This window comes from Haliotis asinina, chromosome 11 (genome assembly GCF_037392515.1).
Source record: "Haliotis asinina isolate JCU_RB_2024 chromosome 11, JCU_Hal_asi_v2, whole genome shotgun sequence".
In the NCBI taxonomy this organism is placed as follows: Eukaryota; Metazoa; Mollusca; class Gastropoda; order Lepetellida; family Haliotidae; genus Haliotis; species Haliotis asinina.
Window position 1 is genome coordinate 674,010 of NC_090290.1, and position 17,842 is coordinate 691,851.

At 42.0% G+C, this 17,842-nt stretch overlaps 1 protein-coding gene across 1 annotated transcript; it reads left to right on the forward strand.

The window, feature by feature from the left end:
* Window positions 1-440: 440 nt before the first annotated feature.
* LOC137256435 (uncharacterized protein YfbL-like) lies at window positions 441-11,765 on the forward strand. Its single transcript, XM_067794278.1, has 8 exons — window positions 441-928; window positions 2,349-2,539; window positions 5,478-5,586; window positions 6,710-6,829; window positions 7,823-7,998; window positions 8,780-9,059; window positions 9,811-9,951; window positions 11,443-11,765. The coding sequence occupies exons 1-8, from the start codon at window positions 889-891 to the stop codon at window positions 11,469-11,471; spliced, it is 1,086 nt and encodes a 361-aa protein (XP_067650379.1). The 5' UTR covers window positions 441-888; the 3' UTR covers window positions 11,472-11,765.
* The last annotated feature ends 6,077 nt before the right edge of the window (window positions 11,766-17,842 follow it).

Consider the following 17,842-nt stretch of genomic DNA (forward strand, 5'->3'; position numbering starts at 1 on the left):
AAATCTATAGTGAAGACTTGAAGTAAGTCTTAACTTTTGATGGGCAATATAGATCAATGCACGAAGATTCAGTGGCAGAAAACTCTCCACAAGGCTGTATGACAAAAGATTATTTCAGCTTTCCAATAGTTAACTTCCCTTTTATGGCGACCAATATTCTAACAGCTCCTGGTTATGGTGGTAGATTTATGCTTGTTTGATTCCCAACTTGATTCCAGACTTTGGTCCTTGACAAGATAATAGAGACATACAATATTAAGAGGTCAACGTCGCCAGAATGGCGCGGCAATTAGATATATTATAAATTTGTAATTGATGGAATATTGCTAAAAGCGGCGTAAAACCATACTCACTCAATCATACCATTTCGTTTGTTGAACTTCATTACGCTAAAGATAGGTCATGCACCAACGTAGTCCAATACCCACTTTCTCTCAGCCGTTACCGTTTATTTGCAGAAAAATGAAGAGCTGCCGCTATGTAAATACCGAGAAAAGACAAAAGTAACAACTTGATCTTTGCCAGGTGGTAAGGCGACCATACCAGAGGTTTACCACGTCACAACCAATGTCCGGGTTCGACTCTCCCAGTCATGGATGTAGGTAATCCAACCAGTGTTGAACCTAAAACTTTACAACTGAACTGAGGTTTTCTGATGTGAAGATTCAGTTTTTGAAGATTGTTAATCAACCATACCTCAGCTACCGAGGAGCAGTTTGACCTACGTTTGCTCTGTCCGAGGTACTTCGGGAATGTTGAAATCATTTACTGTACCTGGTCCACCAGGTGACCCACTTCTTTATCAGCTGATATAAAGCGGAGAGTTGTCATCATTCACTTTGTAACTGCGAGGACGGCATTTGTCCAGGCAGCCATCGGAATCGTATAATGATGGTGTATACGTCCTGTCTCATCCTTTTGGTGATGGGTAAGTTTGCCTTTCTTCACGAACACGTATCACTCAAGGGATGGAGGGGTTCAAGCACACTGTAACCCATGCTTTTGGTAAGAGGCCACTCAAGGGATGGAGGGGTTCAAGCACACTGTAACCAAAGCTTTTATTAGGAGGCGATTCAAGGGATGGAGGGGTTCAAGCACACTGTAACCCATGGTTTTAGTAAGAGGCCACTCAAGGGATGGAGGGGTTCAAGCACACTGTAACCAAAGCTTGTATTAGGAGGCGATTCAAGGGATGGAGGGGTTCAAGCACACTGTAACCCATGTTTGTAGTAAGAAGCGACTCAAGGGATGGAGGGGTTCAGGCACACCGTAACCCATGCTTTTAGTAAGAGGCCATTCAAGGGATGGTGGGGTTCAAGCACACTGTAACCCATGCTTTTAGTAAGAGGCCACTCAAAGGATGGAGGGGTTCAAGCACACTGTAACCTATGCTTTTAGTAAGAGGCCACTCAAGGGATGGAGGGGTTCAAGCACACTGTAATCCATGCTTTTAGTAAGAGGCCACTAAAGGGATTTTTCGGTCAGGTTGACTGGCTTGGCTGACACTTGTCATCGAATCTTAAATGAGTAGTTCGATGTTGAGTTTGACTCGATTATGTACAGACCACACATATATAGCAGTGTATAAAACTCCTGAAAATACAGGAAGCCCGCATGGCTGGCGACGGGAAAATGTTGCTGGCCCTATTAACATGTAACAAGCCCCGTATTAAAAATAGGAAACTGAGATATGCTGTTTAGCTAATGCAGTTGACTAGTTACTTGTAGTGAGGTAAACTTAAACATGTGCAAAAGCAAATTTGATAAAAACATAACGTGATGGTCACTGTCATCTGAATCAGAAAATTGTTCGTTGGGTGAAAGCATTCTCTAGAACAATCACATTCTAGATAAATGAGTAGGCTGATCTGTGGAAGTTTCGGTTTGAATGATCACGAACTACACAGACATTGTCTAGCTACCACAATTGAAAAATATTTTCGAAATATTTCCCGAAGTCAGTGATATGGTCACATATGTACCCTTGTAAAATGTATTGGCACACAGGGCTGGCTATAAAATAAAGTTATAAACCCGCCATGTAACTGGCAAGCAGTAGGCAGCCGAACAGGCGCCATTTCATCCATCGATTATATAGCAGGAATATTGCTGAAAACTGTTTTAAACGAAAAACAAGCAACTGACGCTAAGGTGACGTACCGCGCGCAAATTATCAAGTCACATTAATGAAAGTGAAGGTCGTGACTTATAGACATTGTAGCATCCAATTCATACATCGGTAGTGGCCAAATATAACCAGAGTAATACCAATATGTACATTACAGCAATCACATGTCTTGGCCTTCGTTGGTAAAACTCCACACTCTTTTCATGTTCATTGTGCTCAGGGTTGGGGACCTCGAATGCTGATGTAGATACGACTTGGATGAAAACTACTCTGCAAAACCACTTCTCCCAGCCCCGGCACCACGTGACCAACCCGACATACAAAACTGCAGCCAGGGACTTCATCATGAACGAGTTCCAAAGCTACGGATTGGATGTATACAGTCATACTTTCGACACAAATCTTGTGACGGTAATTTCGCTTTCCCTCATTCTGTCAGTCTGAAAGAATTCACCAGAGCACTTCTCAGAATGTTTCATAAACATACGATTAAAAACATACAGATATCATTTGAGCTGTACATATTATGCTTTTGATAACTATGCATCCGTGCATAAATTAAGCACCACCCTGTATTTTTACCAAACTTGTTCGTAATTCTAAAGTCTTTCCAAAATATAATCCTTAGAATTTGAAAGAGCAAGCATTTAACACAAACGGAAACATCAGTGAAATTACCATATACTTTAATTAAGATAATTGTCTATATCTAAAACAGCTCTTTTTCTGTCCTGAAACAAGTTACCTTATTTTGAAATGTGAACGTACTAATTGATTGTTAAAGGTCACATGCAACAAAAAATCAAACATAATTAAAACACATTTATCACTTATTCATGACATATAATTGCTGATTTAAAAAAAACCCAAATAAACAAAATTATAAGCGTACAATTGCGATTCAAAAGTGCAATATATTGTACTTGGGCTTACTTCCCCCGAAACGAAGCCCTCGGGAGACCGAACCCAGTCATAGCGAGTGGACGTGCACTCAAGTGTAACGACGGCTTCTGATTGGCTGTTTCATTTGTTGATATGCTGAGGGTCTTTATCCATAAAGAATGTATTTAGAGATGTTGGGTTTTGAAAATACATGTTCTCTGAATTTGCGCTCGATCCAATCAAAAACCATGTCAGTAGAGACAAACTACTGCGTGGCTGGAATCTGTCATTCGTCCGTGTACAAAACAAGACTTGAAACTGACAAGAGTTTGCACCAGTTTCCGTCAGATCCAGTCATCCGAAAAAAATGAATGTAGTTTGTTTGCAACCCACAGAACATATAACATGTCATGTGTATCATACGTGCCTAATTACATAATGTAGCAGACACGGGACTCGGGTGCACGAGTCATAAATCAACTTCTTTTCTTTATGTCGTGTAGTCTGATAGGTGTTAAGTTCAAATTGCACGTGGTCAATGATTGAAGCTGTGTACTGCATGTTGTCTTCAGCAGACAGGCAGGCAGACATATAGGTGTGAATAAACCAGACACTGAGCTTTCTCTGTGGCAGAGACTGCTTACCACCATCAACAAGTTTTTTCACGTAACGAGTAGATTATTTACTTGTTTGTGTACACAACCAAGATTAGACTACTGCCCACGACCTCAGACGCTGGGCATGCATACTGTTTCAAGCTCCGCGAATCTATTCACTGCGCATGCGTTATGGACGCAGCGCAGCACAGCTGTTGAAACCAGTTTTTCGCCCAGCGCTGGGGGGAATTTAGTGAAACGTTTGAACTCCGATTTCGCGGGCTTTTTTTCATCGCGTTTTTTTCAACTTTATAGGTTGAATTGGCATTTTTTATGATAAGTGCATACCGAAAGGTACCAAAATCTGCAATGTTGTGTTTTACGTTGCATGTGACCTTTAAGTGGCCTATAAATACGTTATTTATTGTGAATGGATGAAATTAGTAATTAAAGCTTACTTGATGTGTAAATGTGATCTTGGTATATAACATAATTGTTATTTTGTGGTCAAAATTTAATTTAATTGTGAACTTTCAGCAGGAAAGGAATAGTTATTTTGAGTAGAAATTCAACATATTGTTTCATAAAATAGAGAAAAGGGTTTTTGAGATGGTTAGAGCTTCTCTACTGCAGGTTGATTAAATTGACAGCTATAGCCTAACGTTTCTCTAGCATCACAACTGATTTTCAAAACAGGGATGTGTTTACCTGATGCACCGCTGTATATCTCATAATTATTAATTGTTTTTGAAGTTTAAGTCATAGAGCACCGTAATGTCATGGAAACAATATTTTCCTAATTTCCTTCCACAGCGTTGATATAAGGAGATGTATACAACCATCTTATGACGTCATGTCCAGAGAAGCAGTATACAGCCATCTTCTGATGTCATGTTCAGAGGAGAAGTATACAGTCATTTTATTGTGACACGTCCAGAGGAGATGTATACAACCATCTTCTGATGTCATGATCAGAGGAGAAGTATACAACCATGTTATTGTGACACGTCCATAGGAGATGTATACAACCATCTTCTGATGTCATGATCAGAGGAGAAGTATACAGCCATCTTGTTGTGACATGTTCAGAGGAGATGTATACAACCATCTTCTGATGTCATGTTCAGAGAAGTATACAACCATCTTATTGTGACATGTCCAGAGGAGATGTATACAACCATCTTCTGATGTCATGATCAGAGGAGATGTATACAACCGCCTTATGATGTCATGTTCAGAGGAGCAGTATACAACCATGTGATGACAGAGGGGGGTGGTTGTTTTTTTTCCACTACTGCGTCTAACAAGACCTAGAAGGAGGTCGTGTCGTGTCAGGTAACCTTTCGGATTGACGATTGACAATTCTGGAAAGTCGACATCCGCACATAACTTTCGCACTTTTTTCAGCTGTGTCAGTGACTTGCGATTCTTTTTGTCTTGCCAAACGCTAAACAGTAGCCGCTGCCTGATTGGTTAAAGTCGTTCGGCCTTCTCGCGTTTGATTGGACGGTCACAGGTTTCCAAGGTTACCTGACGCAACCTTCTACTAGGCTTTGTTAGACTCACCAGTGGAGTGAAACGAAAAGTACTGAGACTAAGTTACCCTAGACTTTTATTTGTCGCTTTTCGCCATTTGTTGTATTACGGAAATAATTATTTTCCTAGTTTGTTTCCATGTCGTTGGCATAATGTCTGCACAATAAAACTGTGTGTTCCTTCATAAGATGCCTATAAAGCACATAACATCATATTGCCAACACAACCTTGAGGATAACAATGTCTTGTGACTGCACAGAGCTGTGATGATTACAATCAACCAGTCAGATCAAACAGTTACGTTATATGCGTGTTCATATTCGGATGTGTTTCAGGTGAAAGGGGTGAATGTCATCGGTATTTCGAAGGGAAAAGATTTCAATACAAACAAAGATCAGATAGTTGGAGTCGCTGCGCATTACGACACGATGAGAAACACACCAGGTAAAAAGTCTCATGACATAAAGCATAAGCCACACACAACCCCTTCTATAACCAATCCGTGAAGATCCGGGTTAGAATTTGTCTTCAGTAAGCTGGCTTGTCGTGATCATGAGGCGACTAACGGCATCGGGTGGTCGGCTCGCTTGATTGGTTGACACATGTCATCGAATCCGAGTTGCGTAGGCGGATGCTCCTGTTGTTCATCACTGCATTATCTGACCTGGACTTGATTATTTGCTGTCCGCCGCCATCCCCCATGCAGTGATGTTTATCCATGCAGCAATTACCCCATGCAGGAATTCCCTATGCAGTAATTCCCCAAGCAGTGATTTCCCCCATGCAGTGATTTCCCCCAAGCAATGATTTCCCCCATGCAGTGATTTCCCCCATGCAGTGATTTCCCCATGCAGTGATTTCCCCCATGCAATGATTTCCCCCATGCAGTGATTTCCCCCATGCAGTGATTTCCCCATGCAGTGATTTCCCCCATGCAGTGATTTCCCCATGCAGTGATTTCCCCATGCAGTGATTTTCCCCATGCAGTGATTTCCCCATGCAGTGATTTCACCCATGCAGTGATTTCACCCATGCGGTGATTTCCCCCATGCAGTGATGTTTATCCATGCAGCAATTACCCCATGCAGGAATTCCCTATGCAGTAATTCCCCAAGCAGTGATTTCCCCCATGCAGTGATTTCCCCCAAGCAATGATTTCCCCCATGCAGTGATTTCCCCCATGCAGTGATTTCCCCATGCAGTGATTTCCCCCATGCAATGATTTCCCCCATGCAGTGATTTCCCCCATGCAGTGATTTCCCCATGCAGTGATTTCCCCCATGCAGTGATTTCCCCATGCAGTGATTTCCCCATGCAGTGATTTTCCCCATGCAGTGATTTCCCCATGCAGTGATTTCACCCATGCAGTGATTTCACCCATGCGGTGATTTCCCCCATGCATTGATTTCCCCATGCGGTGATTTCACCCATGCGGTGATTTCCCCCATGCAGTGATTTCCCCCATGCGGTGATTTCCCCCATGCAGTGATTTCCCATGCAGTGATTTCCCCATGCAGTGATTTCACCCATGCAGTGATTCACCCATGCAGTGATTTCACCCATGCAGGTGTAGATGACAATGGCGCTGCTGTGGTGGCTATGCTCCAGACTGCCAAACATATGGCCAAGTCCAGGCGCAACTTCACAGTGATCTTCGTGGCCTTCGACTTTGAAGAGTGGGAGCAAAGTAGGTAGACCTATTAATGAATGTCTCAATGAAAACTACTTTTCACTTCCAGTCTTGAAAGCCACCATTATAGATTAGTTTACCGCAATTCTTGCCAATAATGACGTACTAAACACACAGTGAGTAAGCCCTGCCCATGTCCGCCGGAAGTTTGTTGTCATCAACCACCATGTCCTCGATAGATAGTCGATGCCGGTAGGGAGTAAATCCAAAACTGCGTAAGATTTTGATCTTCCCAAGAGGTAAATGTTAATAAAATCGACCTGTTTTATTAGCTGAACAGTCAGGGATTATAATTGATATATCATTTGGTCATTTTAAACATTTTTACACGTCTTTCACCCAATCAGAAAAAGCATTTTTAGGCTAAAATATAAATGAGATTATGCAGTCGCTGTGTTTCGAGCTTAGCTTGTGTCTAACGAAATCAATAAGTGTATATCTCCACATTCTTTATAAAGTTGCGAGGAATTGTACTTTCATCGACTGCTTGACTATGAAATATAAGATTTTCCCCAAACAATGGCTTCTCTAAAGAAAGAAGCAGATGTAAATGTATCCTTAACAAGTCGACCAATCAAAAGGCTTGCTGCAAGGACAGCTCGCCATCCATCCGCGTTAAGATCGTTTACTTAGGAGTCCAACTCGGGTTTCAATAGACTTGTAAAAGTAACAATAAGGGACTGGTAGGTGTCATGAGTGGTGCCCGGCAGGAACTTCCCATGATTATCTTTACATTAAGGTTTAATCGATTGCATGCGATGGGTGCACCGAAGTGTCCTGCCTTGTCGTTATACCGTACCGCGAAGTCTTTCGAGTTCGGGGCTACCTCAAAATTTCATATATTTAAAAAAATAATTCTCGCAATGAAACGAGTGCCTGTGCTTGTGCCTGAATACTACGAGCTGGTCACGAATGCTGAAATGTGTTTAACGATGGAACCATATTGAATTCAAACAAACACGAGTTTCTGTTCTGATTTTCTTCTTTAAGACCTTCCACAAGAAGCGTGTACGTACCTAAGTTGTGGAAGCAGGAAGTTCGTCAGTGACTGGATACCGTCCTTCTGGACCACAGTTCCTGATTTCAGGGGGTTTATCGTCATGGACACCATTGCAAATATACAGGAAGCAGCAGACACCCAAGAACTCCCAGTGGGACTGGGGCTGGTAGTATTCTAATATTAAAGCACCTCTACAGAACCATCTGTTATACATCTCATGTCCCACGTGTTCGATCACTTCAACCATCTAAGTACGATCATTTTCTTACTATGCCTGGCCTCTCTGCCTTCCATCTGATGGTCAAGTTTCACTTTAAACTTTATTACATCACTGTAACCCGTTGCTTCTCCATAAGTCCCACGGGTACGTTCTGAAAGCCGTTGGATGGTCATTTTGGGCGTGATGGGGGAGCTGTCTAAGGCAAGAGATCCAGCGAGTTTAAGGTGCCGGGATCGAACCCATCTGTGACCGAGTGTAAAAACTTTGAAATCAACTTGGTGTGCAGACACTTTCACTGTTGTCACAGCAAAGAGTGTACAGTACACAACCCTGTGCACTTAAAAGAACAAACGACGCCGTTGGAAATGACCAGATGGTGACCACATGAACACGTGCAAACACTTATTAAAAAACCAACAAAACTTTAGTTACAGCTACAGCAACATGCAGTAAACGTGGACAAAGTGCTGTAACTACGAGTCCCAGTCCACCCACATGTGAATGGGTTCCTCGTAAGGATGAGAGAGCCATATTAACTTGATGCGCCTCGTGGCAGCAAGATTTGTATGACCCCCATGGAATAGTCATTAATAGTGCAATGTGCCGTTGAGATTAACATCTAATGATCGAGCATGTGAGCAGCCTAGCTGGAAGAAATGAGTAGAAATAGAGAGGTATGCAGTTAGCCACATTTAAGCTATGTTAACAATCACGTGTCTCTCTCCAGTTTGCCCCGGGCGTTGTGAACAGCGTTAACTCTGACGGCAAGAAAGGAGACTTCCTCGCCGCGATTGGGCGTGCCTACGACTCCGACGTCCTTAACGCCTTCGTCACATCCTACGCCACCTTGGGTCAGAATGAGTTTGAGTTGGAGAAAATCAACATCAGCGTCCTGACCGACAAGACACTAACACAGCAGCAGTTCCTGATCTTCAATGACCTTATAAGGAGTGACCATTACTCTTTCTGGAAAAATGGCATGAGGGCAATATTCTTGACTGACACAGGTACAGTACTAGATACTAATTAAAGAGTAATTATTGGAAAAGAGGGTTTGTGGAATAATTGAGAGAGTAGATTAAAAGGATCCCGGACGGTCAGGTAGTCAAATGGTGAGATCGTCCACTTGTCGCAATAGTCCTGACCTGGGATGGATTTTCCACATGGGTACAATGCATGAAGAGAATTTCTGGTTTCTCTCGCTGGTTTCGATGTTGCTGGAATATTGCTAAAAGAGGCAAATATTTTTATATTGGGTGTAATACTGAGCGCATTCCCGTCGTTTAGCTTCAACATGCATGACACAATTGAAATTGACATTTCCTTTGTCCATTACCAGAGGGCAACGAATGTGCATAAATTGGAATGACCGTTTTTAAATTTAGCACGGTGCACTGATGTCAATGGACTTTCATTCCACTGAGTGTGTGAGTTTAGTTTTATGAAGCTTTCAGCATCATTCCAATAATGTCGCAACCGGGAAGACCAGAAACTGGCTTCACACATTGTACTGTCGAGGAATCGAATCGAACCTGGGTCTCCGTGACGAGCGTCTTCTATAACCACAAGGATACCCACTACCCTATCAACTCCATCGGCCTAATGATGGTGCGACAGTTCTGCAAAGACGTAGTTATCTGTTCGCAAACATCTGTTGCTACCAATGACAGGGATCCAGTCATATGATTGCCCCAAACGTGCTGGAATGTGAGTTCAGTCAGTTCCGGTTCTTCTTCTGCACTGCTGTTTCATATGCAGCTAACTTCCGAGGGTACATGGAGAAGTGTTACCATCACCCCTGTGACACTCTCAGCCGATTCACCCCAAAGATGTTTCAGTTTCTCGGCAAGACCACCCAAGCTCTGATCGCTACTGTCAACAAACTGGCTCCACCAACAGGTAAGTGATATGGTTGTATGTTGTTTTACTCCCCAATCAGCAATATTCCAGATAGATGGCGAGCACGAGCATCGATTTATGCAGTTAGGATACGATGACATTGGTCATCCAAGTCAGCGAACCTGACCACCCGATCCCGTTAGTCGCCTCTTACGCCAAGTTTAATCGGCTTTTGTGGCAATCATGGGTAGCTGAAGACCAACATATCCTGTTTGTTTCCTTTTACAACAAGTATTACTACAACATATGGGTTACTCAAGACAAATTCTAACCCGGCTCGTCACGGGTCCCTACCGGCAACAGCAATGTGGTATTTATTATAAAGTATAGGATATAGTTATACCGTGTTTTTACATGTCCTATCATCATTTAAGATATTACAAAAATATTTCTGATATGAATGCAAGAGGGCAAACGCCAGTTTTTTTGTGTCTAAATTTACAAAACGAAAACATTAAGAGGTGTGAGTGAGTGAGTGAGTTTAGTTTTACGTCGCACTTAGCAATATTCCAGCTATATGGCGACGGTCTGTAAATAATCGAGTCTGGACCAGACAATCCAGTGATCAACAACATGAGCATCGATCTGCGCAATGGGGAACCGATGACATGTGTCAACCAAGTCAGCTAGTCTGACCACCCGATCCCGTTAGTCGCCTCTTACGACAAGCATAGTCACCTTTTATGGCAAGCATGGGTTGCTGAAGGCATATTCTACCCCGGGACCTTCACGGGTAAGAGGTGTAGATTACAGACGGTATATTATTAATTGGGTATGACTGATTGTTCGATTGGATTGGTTTCCAGTAGACTGTGTCTGTCAAAGAGGCAAGTAAGAAAAGTTGTCATGCTGAGAGTCTGGTAGGGGAGACTACTGAGGGGTAAAAACTGTTGCGGCCAACAACATGTATTGCAATATTTTTTTCTTCTTGAATTGTCTCATTTGAAGTCATTTGATAAATGAAGGTATAGTTTTATAGAATGTGTATGAAATGTATAGCTACTGAAGTAGTTTCAATCCCTTTCACTAACTGACAAGTATCTTGAAATCAAGTAAACAAGTCATGTTAGTTTAGAAGCAACAGGGGAGGATATTTGTAAATCAAAGTGACCGAATCTGGTACCTGTATTTTGCGCTGTGCATTATCAACGGAAGTCAACTACTAAACTATCGATAGTCACAAATACTATCTATGAATCGATAGTTTTATTGTTTCTACCATCGATTAATAGCTATCGGAGACGCCACAGTTAGCAGTCGTCGATTTCGAAGCATCCTTGAAGCCCTAGTGATTCGGTAGCCTCATTATATGGAGCATTGGTTTGATTGCTGCAGACTTATTTATTCACACACCTTGGTCATATTATTACAGTATTGTTGACTGTTTGGTATAACAGTAGCTCACTGATTCACACCATCAGGTTCATTGTTTATACACATTAAAAAAAGGGTCTCAGGTGTTTGATGGTTGAACCTATTTCTGTGTTTCAGATCAGTCAAGAGGCGTCGTGTTTGTCTGAACCTATGGACAGCTTTGCATCAACAGAACCCGTTAAAGGATGCTGCATGTTATTTGTATTCGTGAAAACCTTTAATATAAATGAGAAGAATTAAATGTTTTCACAAAACTGAAAACCTAACACTTTGATCTCCCTCTGTCTCTCTGTCTGTCTTTCTGTCTCTCTCTCTCTCTCTCTCTCTCTCTCTCTCTCTCTCTCTCTCTCTCTTCCTCTTACAAAGAACCGTGTTCTTGCCTGCACTATGTAAGAAAGACAATGATACAATGATGGCTAATAAAAACATTTCTGGCAGCATGTGATAGTTGAGTATATAGTGTGTGGAATCATATGCCGGAGTTCGGTCAAAAACAGTGACCAGACTGGAATTTGAACAACACATTCATCAACAAGTAGCTGGTATGAAGTCTGTCAGTGCAGTATTCGTTCAAGTGACGTGGTCAGAATATTCACCCCAACATGGGTTCAATCTGTCAAGCCCATTTCTGGTGTACCGAGCCGTCATATTTATAGAATATTGCTGAAAGCGGCATACAACCACACTCATTGAATATAACATCTGAACCAATAATACCATGAGTGGTATTGGTACAAACACCTACATAATGTCTCCTGTCAAGTGTGCCCACTTTCTTTCTATTTTCCACAGGATACTAGAGTGTAACGTCGAATTCCCATCTGTCTTAGAGGTTGGGTATTTAGTCGTACATTATTTGGCCATAATCGGACCTTACTTAGTGGAATGTGCAGCTTTCGTGCAGTGTGTCTATGTTACAGTCTGATGGCGAAATCAGTCAATTTGTGAAAAGTTCCGTCATTTCGGAAGGACAGCAAAACAACTGTTCCCTATTCTCACATAATGTTCCCACTTCCCACATGTTCCCACTTCTCACTATTCGTGATAACTTAACCAAACTTGGGACACATGTCAACCGTGATCTTTCTAAGGCAACATTGCCCCTTATTCGTAAAGTGGATGGATTAAATGATGATAAGGAAAGGTTCAATCGCGTAAATTGAAGGACAAAGTTTATAGAGTTACGAAGGATATAAGATGATTTTTGGCCAACATATGTAGGTAGTAGTTCCTGAAGATATGATGGTGCAATATTGTAAAAATCATCTAAATAAGCAAAGTTTTGTTTCTCCTGGGACTATACGAGCTGCTTCTATCTGTTCTAAGGAGTTAGTTTGATCAGCTGGACATCCAGCCCATAATTCACACGCATATTCAAACTGAGGACTGATGCAAAGAGTGTAGATCATATTTAGCGTTGTTCTCTTATCAAAACCTATAACTTTCACAAGGAATTTATCATTTTCTTTAAAATATCATTTTGCCATGACTGTATAAGTCAGGGTCCCATGTAGTTGCACCTAGATGTAAGCAATCAAATAATATATGATTTGCTAATAACTAAATGGAATAGAGACTTGTTATCAACATAATGAGTATGGATACGAGATATGGACTTGTCTAGTGAAGATTATAGACTGCCTACTCTGACAAGAGCTTCAACAGATTATAGACTGTCTACTCTAACAAGAGCTTCAACAAATTATAGACTGCCTACTTTGACAAGAGCTTCAACAGATTATAGACTGTCTACTCTAACAAGAGCTTCAACAGATTATAGACTGTCTACTCTGACAAGAGCTTCAACAGATTATAGACTGCCTACTTTGACAAGAGCTTCAACAGATTATAGACTGCCTACTCTGACAAGAGCTTCAACAGATTATAGACTGCCTACTCTGACAAGAGCTTCAACAGATTATAGACTGCCTACTTTGACAAGAGCTTCAACAGATTATAGACTGCCTACTTTGACAAGAGCTTCAACAGATTATAGACTGCCTACTCTGACAAGAGCTTCAACAGATTATAGACTGCCTACTTTGACAAGAGCTTCAACAGATTATAGACTGTCTACTCTGACAAGAGCTTCAACAGATTATAGACTGCCTACTTTGACAAGAGCTTCAACAGATTATAGACTGCCTACTCTGACAAGAGCTTCAACAGATTATAGACTGCCTACTTTGACAAGAGCTTCAACAGATTATAGACTGCCTACTTTGACAAGAGCTTCAACAGATTATAGACTGCCTACTTTGACAAGAGCTTCAACAGATTATAGACTGCCTACTCTGACAAGAGCTTCAACAGATTATAGACTGCCTACTTTGACAAGAGCTTCAACAGATTATAGACTGCCTACTCTGACAAGAGCTTCAACAGATTATAGACTGCCTACTTTGACAAGAGCTTCAACAGATTATAGACTGCCTACTCTGACAAGAGCTTCAACAGATTATAGACTGCCTACTTTGACAAGAGCTTCAACAGATTATAGACTGCCTACTCTGACAAGAGCTTCAACAGATTATAGACTGCCTACTTTGACAAGAGCTTCAACAGATTATAGACTGCCTACTTTGACAAGAGCTTCAACAAATTATAGACTGCCTACTCTAACAAGAGCTTCAACAGATTATAGACTGCCTACTCTAACGAGAGCTTCAACAGATTATAGACTGTCTACTCTGACAAGAGCTTCAATAGATTATAGACTGCCTACTCTAACGAGAGCTTCAACAAATTATAGACTGTCTACTCTCAGGAGAGCTTCAACAGATTATAGACTGTCTACTCTAAAGGGAGCTTCAACAAATTATAGGCTGTCTACTCTGACAAGAGCTTCAACAGATCATAGACTGCCTACTCTGACAAGAGCTTCAACAAATTATAGACTGTCTACTCTGACAAGAGCTTCAACAAATTATAGACTGTCTACTCTGACAAGAGCTTCAACAAATTATAGACTGTCTACTCTGATGAGAGCTTCAACAGATTATAGACTGCCTACTCTAACGAGAGCTTCAACAAAGAAGAAGGTAAGAATGAAGATTTTTATGGATATCAATTTCTTTATTATGAGAACACACCTTTACAGAGTTAATGCTTACTCCTTCATCAGGTGAATGAGAATGGGGTACAGAGCTATATTTATATGTACAGGTAAAACAATAACAAAGTAACTTTGACACCTCCTACTTCACATTTAATGGTAAGATAAATCCATCCTTAATCCCCAATCATGTACATCGTCCTTAATCCTCAATCTGTGTTATGTAAACATAATCCTATCATGTGTAATGTAATTACCACTGGCTTCCATCATTGTTATCATGACTGTCGGCTCCCTATCAGTGCTTGTTTATACTGGCTTCCAGCTCTTGTTAACTCATTCCACTTGTTACTTTGTTATTGTTTTACCTGTACATATAAATATAGCTCTGTACCCCATTCTCAATTACCTGATGAAGGAGTAAGCATTAACTCCGAAACGTTATGTTCTCATAATGAAGAAGTTGATATCTATAAAAATCGTAATTCTTATGTATTCCACTTCTAAATGTCCTTCAAAGACTTAAAGAAGAAGCTGACAGGTATTGCCGAATACTTCATCACTTCCCTCGTTAAACTTCCATACATGATTGTAAGCTTTTTTTTCTCTTTATTGCTGACCCGTGGAAGTAAGTATGGTTTAGTAACCTGTTATCCCCCGGCATTTAACGAACTATTAACCGGGATATGGTCGACACGTTGTCCGTAACCATTATAACCACTGTATTTCCAGAGCATAACTAAGCGGTTGGTGTATGTTTCAAACAGAACCAAAAGTAGTGCCTTTTGCTTTTTACAGATTTTTGTCAGTTGTATCCACCCTGCGTGTAATTGTTTATTGGCCAGTTATCCATGAAGATGTCTATTTGAAGCTTTACTCGATTACAGCCGATGGCAACGTAGCGATCGGCAAAGCAGGCGGGTGAGTACACTGAAGTGCCAGGTATGGTCATAAAGTTTTATTGTACAGTGAGCGAGTCGGTGCTACCTCAAAAACAATTAATCTTCAACCCCTGTAAAGACATAAGGGCCTGTGGTGGAACTGTTCAAAATGGGTCAAAAGAAAGAAATTGTGTACAAGAATGTTCAGGCTTCTACAAAAATCAAAATCTGTCAAACTAAATGCAAGTTTTCTGCATCATATTCACATTTCCACAAATACGCACCGCCGTCAGCATTAATTTGTTGGGTCATAGGCCAGCACGCTCGTGGCTTGTAGCCAAATGTTGATGGCAGGACCTTTTTGACGTCCTAAGTCTCGCTGCTTCCAGGAAGGTTCTGTGGCTACAGGTGGGACACAGACAGAGCTCATCCTGGCTCCAACCCAAAAATGGAACGGCAGATTGTTTATCCTGGTATAATTTTATTGTACTTTTGGTTACACCGTTGAAATGGTCCGGTGCATTCTCCAGATGTAAAGCATAATCAGTCTTGGTTTTCACGCTGAAACTGGCAGGACATGTGTGTAAGCAATTGCACTGACTGACCAACAGCACTGTAAACGTCACATCTTAACAGACTGGCTGTTGGCATTACTTCTACATCTGTTGCCCACACTCCATCTCGTGATATTCCTGAATTAGTGACGTACCCATTGACAGTTTGGTTCAGGAAATGCTCTATTTCGTCATCAGCGTCATTGTGTATCTGCTGAACAATTCGATCTCAGATGTTGCTGTGCCTGTCCCCGTATCCCGTCAGATTGTAACTGATGCAGCGGAAGTAGCACTTGTCGTCCCCGTATCCCGTCAGATTGTAACTGATGCAGCGGAAGTAGCACTTGTCGTCCCCGTATCCCGTCAGATTGTAACTGATGCAGCGGAAGTAGCACTTGTCGTCCCCGTATCCCGTCAGATTGTAACTGATGCAGCGGAAGTAGCACTTGCCGTCCTCGGATCCTGACAGGCTGTAACTGATGCAGCGGAAGTAACACTTGCCGTCCTCGGATCCTGACAGGCTGTAACTGATGCAGCGGAAGTAACACTTGCCGTCCTCGGATCATGACAGGCTGTAACTGATGCAGCGGAAGTGGCAGTTACCGTCCTCGGATCCCAACTGGCTGTTACTGATGCAGCGAAAGTAGCAGTTGCCGTCCACGGATATCCCGTCCGGCTGTCATGACACCTGCAGTCGCCTTTGGGGACTCAACAAATACATAAATTTTGTATTATTTACTATGTTTAATGACAATGAAGTAGTTTTGATACCAAATACCGTTAAATGACACAGAGATCATTGCCCCGAGCACTCGTATTCAGTGAGTTGTCAACATAATTTTTGATGAGTACACTCTGGGCTGGAGGCGTGTACCTTGGCCGGGTCCAGAATATACCCGAGCGTACAGAGCGCACTAACCTATACCGCCTGGGAATGAGTTGGTACTCTTCCCTCAAGAACACAAACAGAGCAGGTAACGTCTGTAGCGGGGGGCCACGCTGTGGCATACGACGATCCAATCCGACCCACAAATCTTCAATAGTGTTAAGATCCGGTGATCGTGAGGGCCAATCAAAAACCTGAGCATTGTTCTGGGCAAGGGAATCCCTGGTTATTCTTGCTGTATGCGGGCGAGCGTTATAATACTGCAAAATGACAATCGGCCGGTTCATGAAAGGAAGGGCATGAGGCCTGATGATTTCATCACGTGATAGTTTTCCTCCACCAGTGGCCATGGGAGATGTTGGCGACACCACTGTCTGCGTTGTTGCCAATGTTGACGTGTAAGGAGAGGTCCTCACAAAGGTCTTCTGGAACGAATACCAGCCTCACATAAGCGGTTCCTCACAGTCTGATCAGTAATTGTTCTGGCACTACCGATGTTGTGGAGAATACTGTGGTGAACCTGTTCCGCAAATGTCGAAGCCGAGTAAACTTGTCCCGAGCGGGCGTGGTCACACGGGGTCGATCTGACCTGGGGCGATCACGTGTTGACCCTTGCTGCTGGTAGCGATGCCAAAGTCTTGCTATGGTTCTCTGTGACGCAGTCAGTTGCCATGCAATCGCAGACTAAGAATCCCCAGCCTCCAAAATGACCAATCGCATTGTTGCGCTGAGCCTCAGTAAGTCTAAGCATGACTTTAACACCAAAGGACAAGGTATGATAAGGGTGGTTTTTGGCCCACTAACAAAATTGGCTGAAAACATGTTACTTGTTTAGAGACAAGTTAGCTTTGCATAAAAATGCTATATTTTATATGTTCTGAGGTGTAATATTTCTGCAGAGGGGCCCAAAATGGGTTTTATCAGTTCCCATGAAAAATAACAACAAGTCTGAAATATCATTGTGCCATAATGGCTTATTTACAACTGTTATTTTATTTACATACATATTACAGCAGTTTTACGACAGGTAGTCATGCTGAAAAACATGTCAATGTCAGTAATAATGTTTTAACTTCAAGGGGCCCAATTAGGGTTGCAAAACATTGTTAATTCAATTACTTGCCAATTGTGTCCCCAAAAC

Bases quoted from the DNA above. Each gene is read 5' to 3' on its own strand.
- LOC137256435 (XM_067794278.1), top strand. From the start codon at position 889: ATGATGGTGTATACGTCCTGTCTCATCCTTTTGGTGATGG. The intron at 929-2,348 runs GTAAGTTTGCCT...CATTGTGCTCAG, and splicing joins TCTCATCCTTTTGGTGATGG to GGTTGGGGACCTCGAATGCT. The intron at 7,999-8,779 runs GTAGTATTCTAA...GTCTCTCTCCAG, and splicing joins TCCCAGTGGGACTGGGGCTG to TTTGCCCCGGGCGTTGTGAA.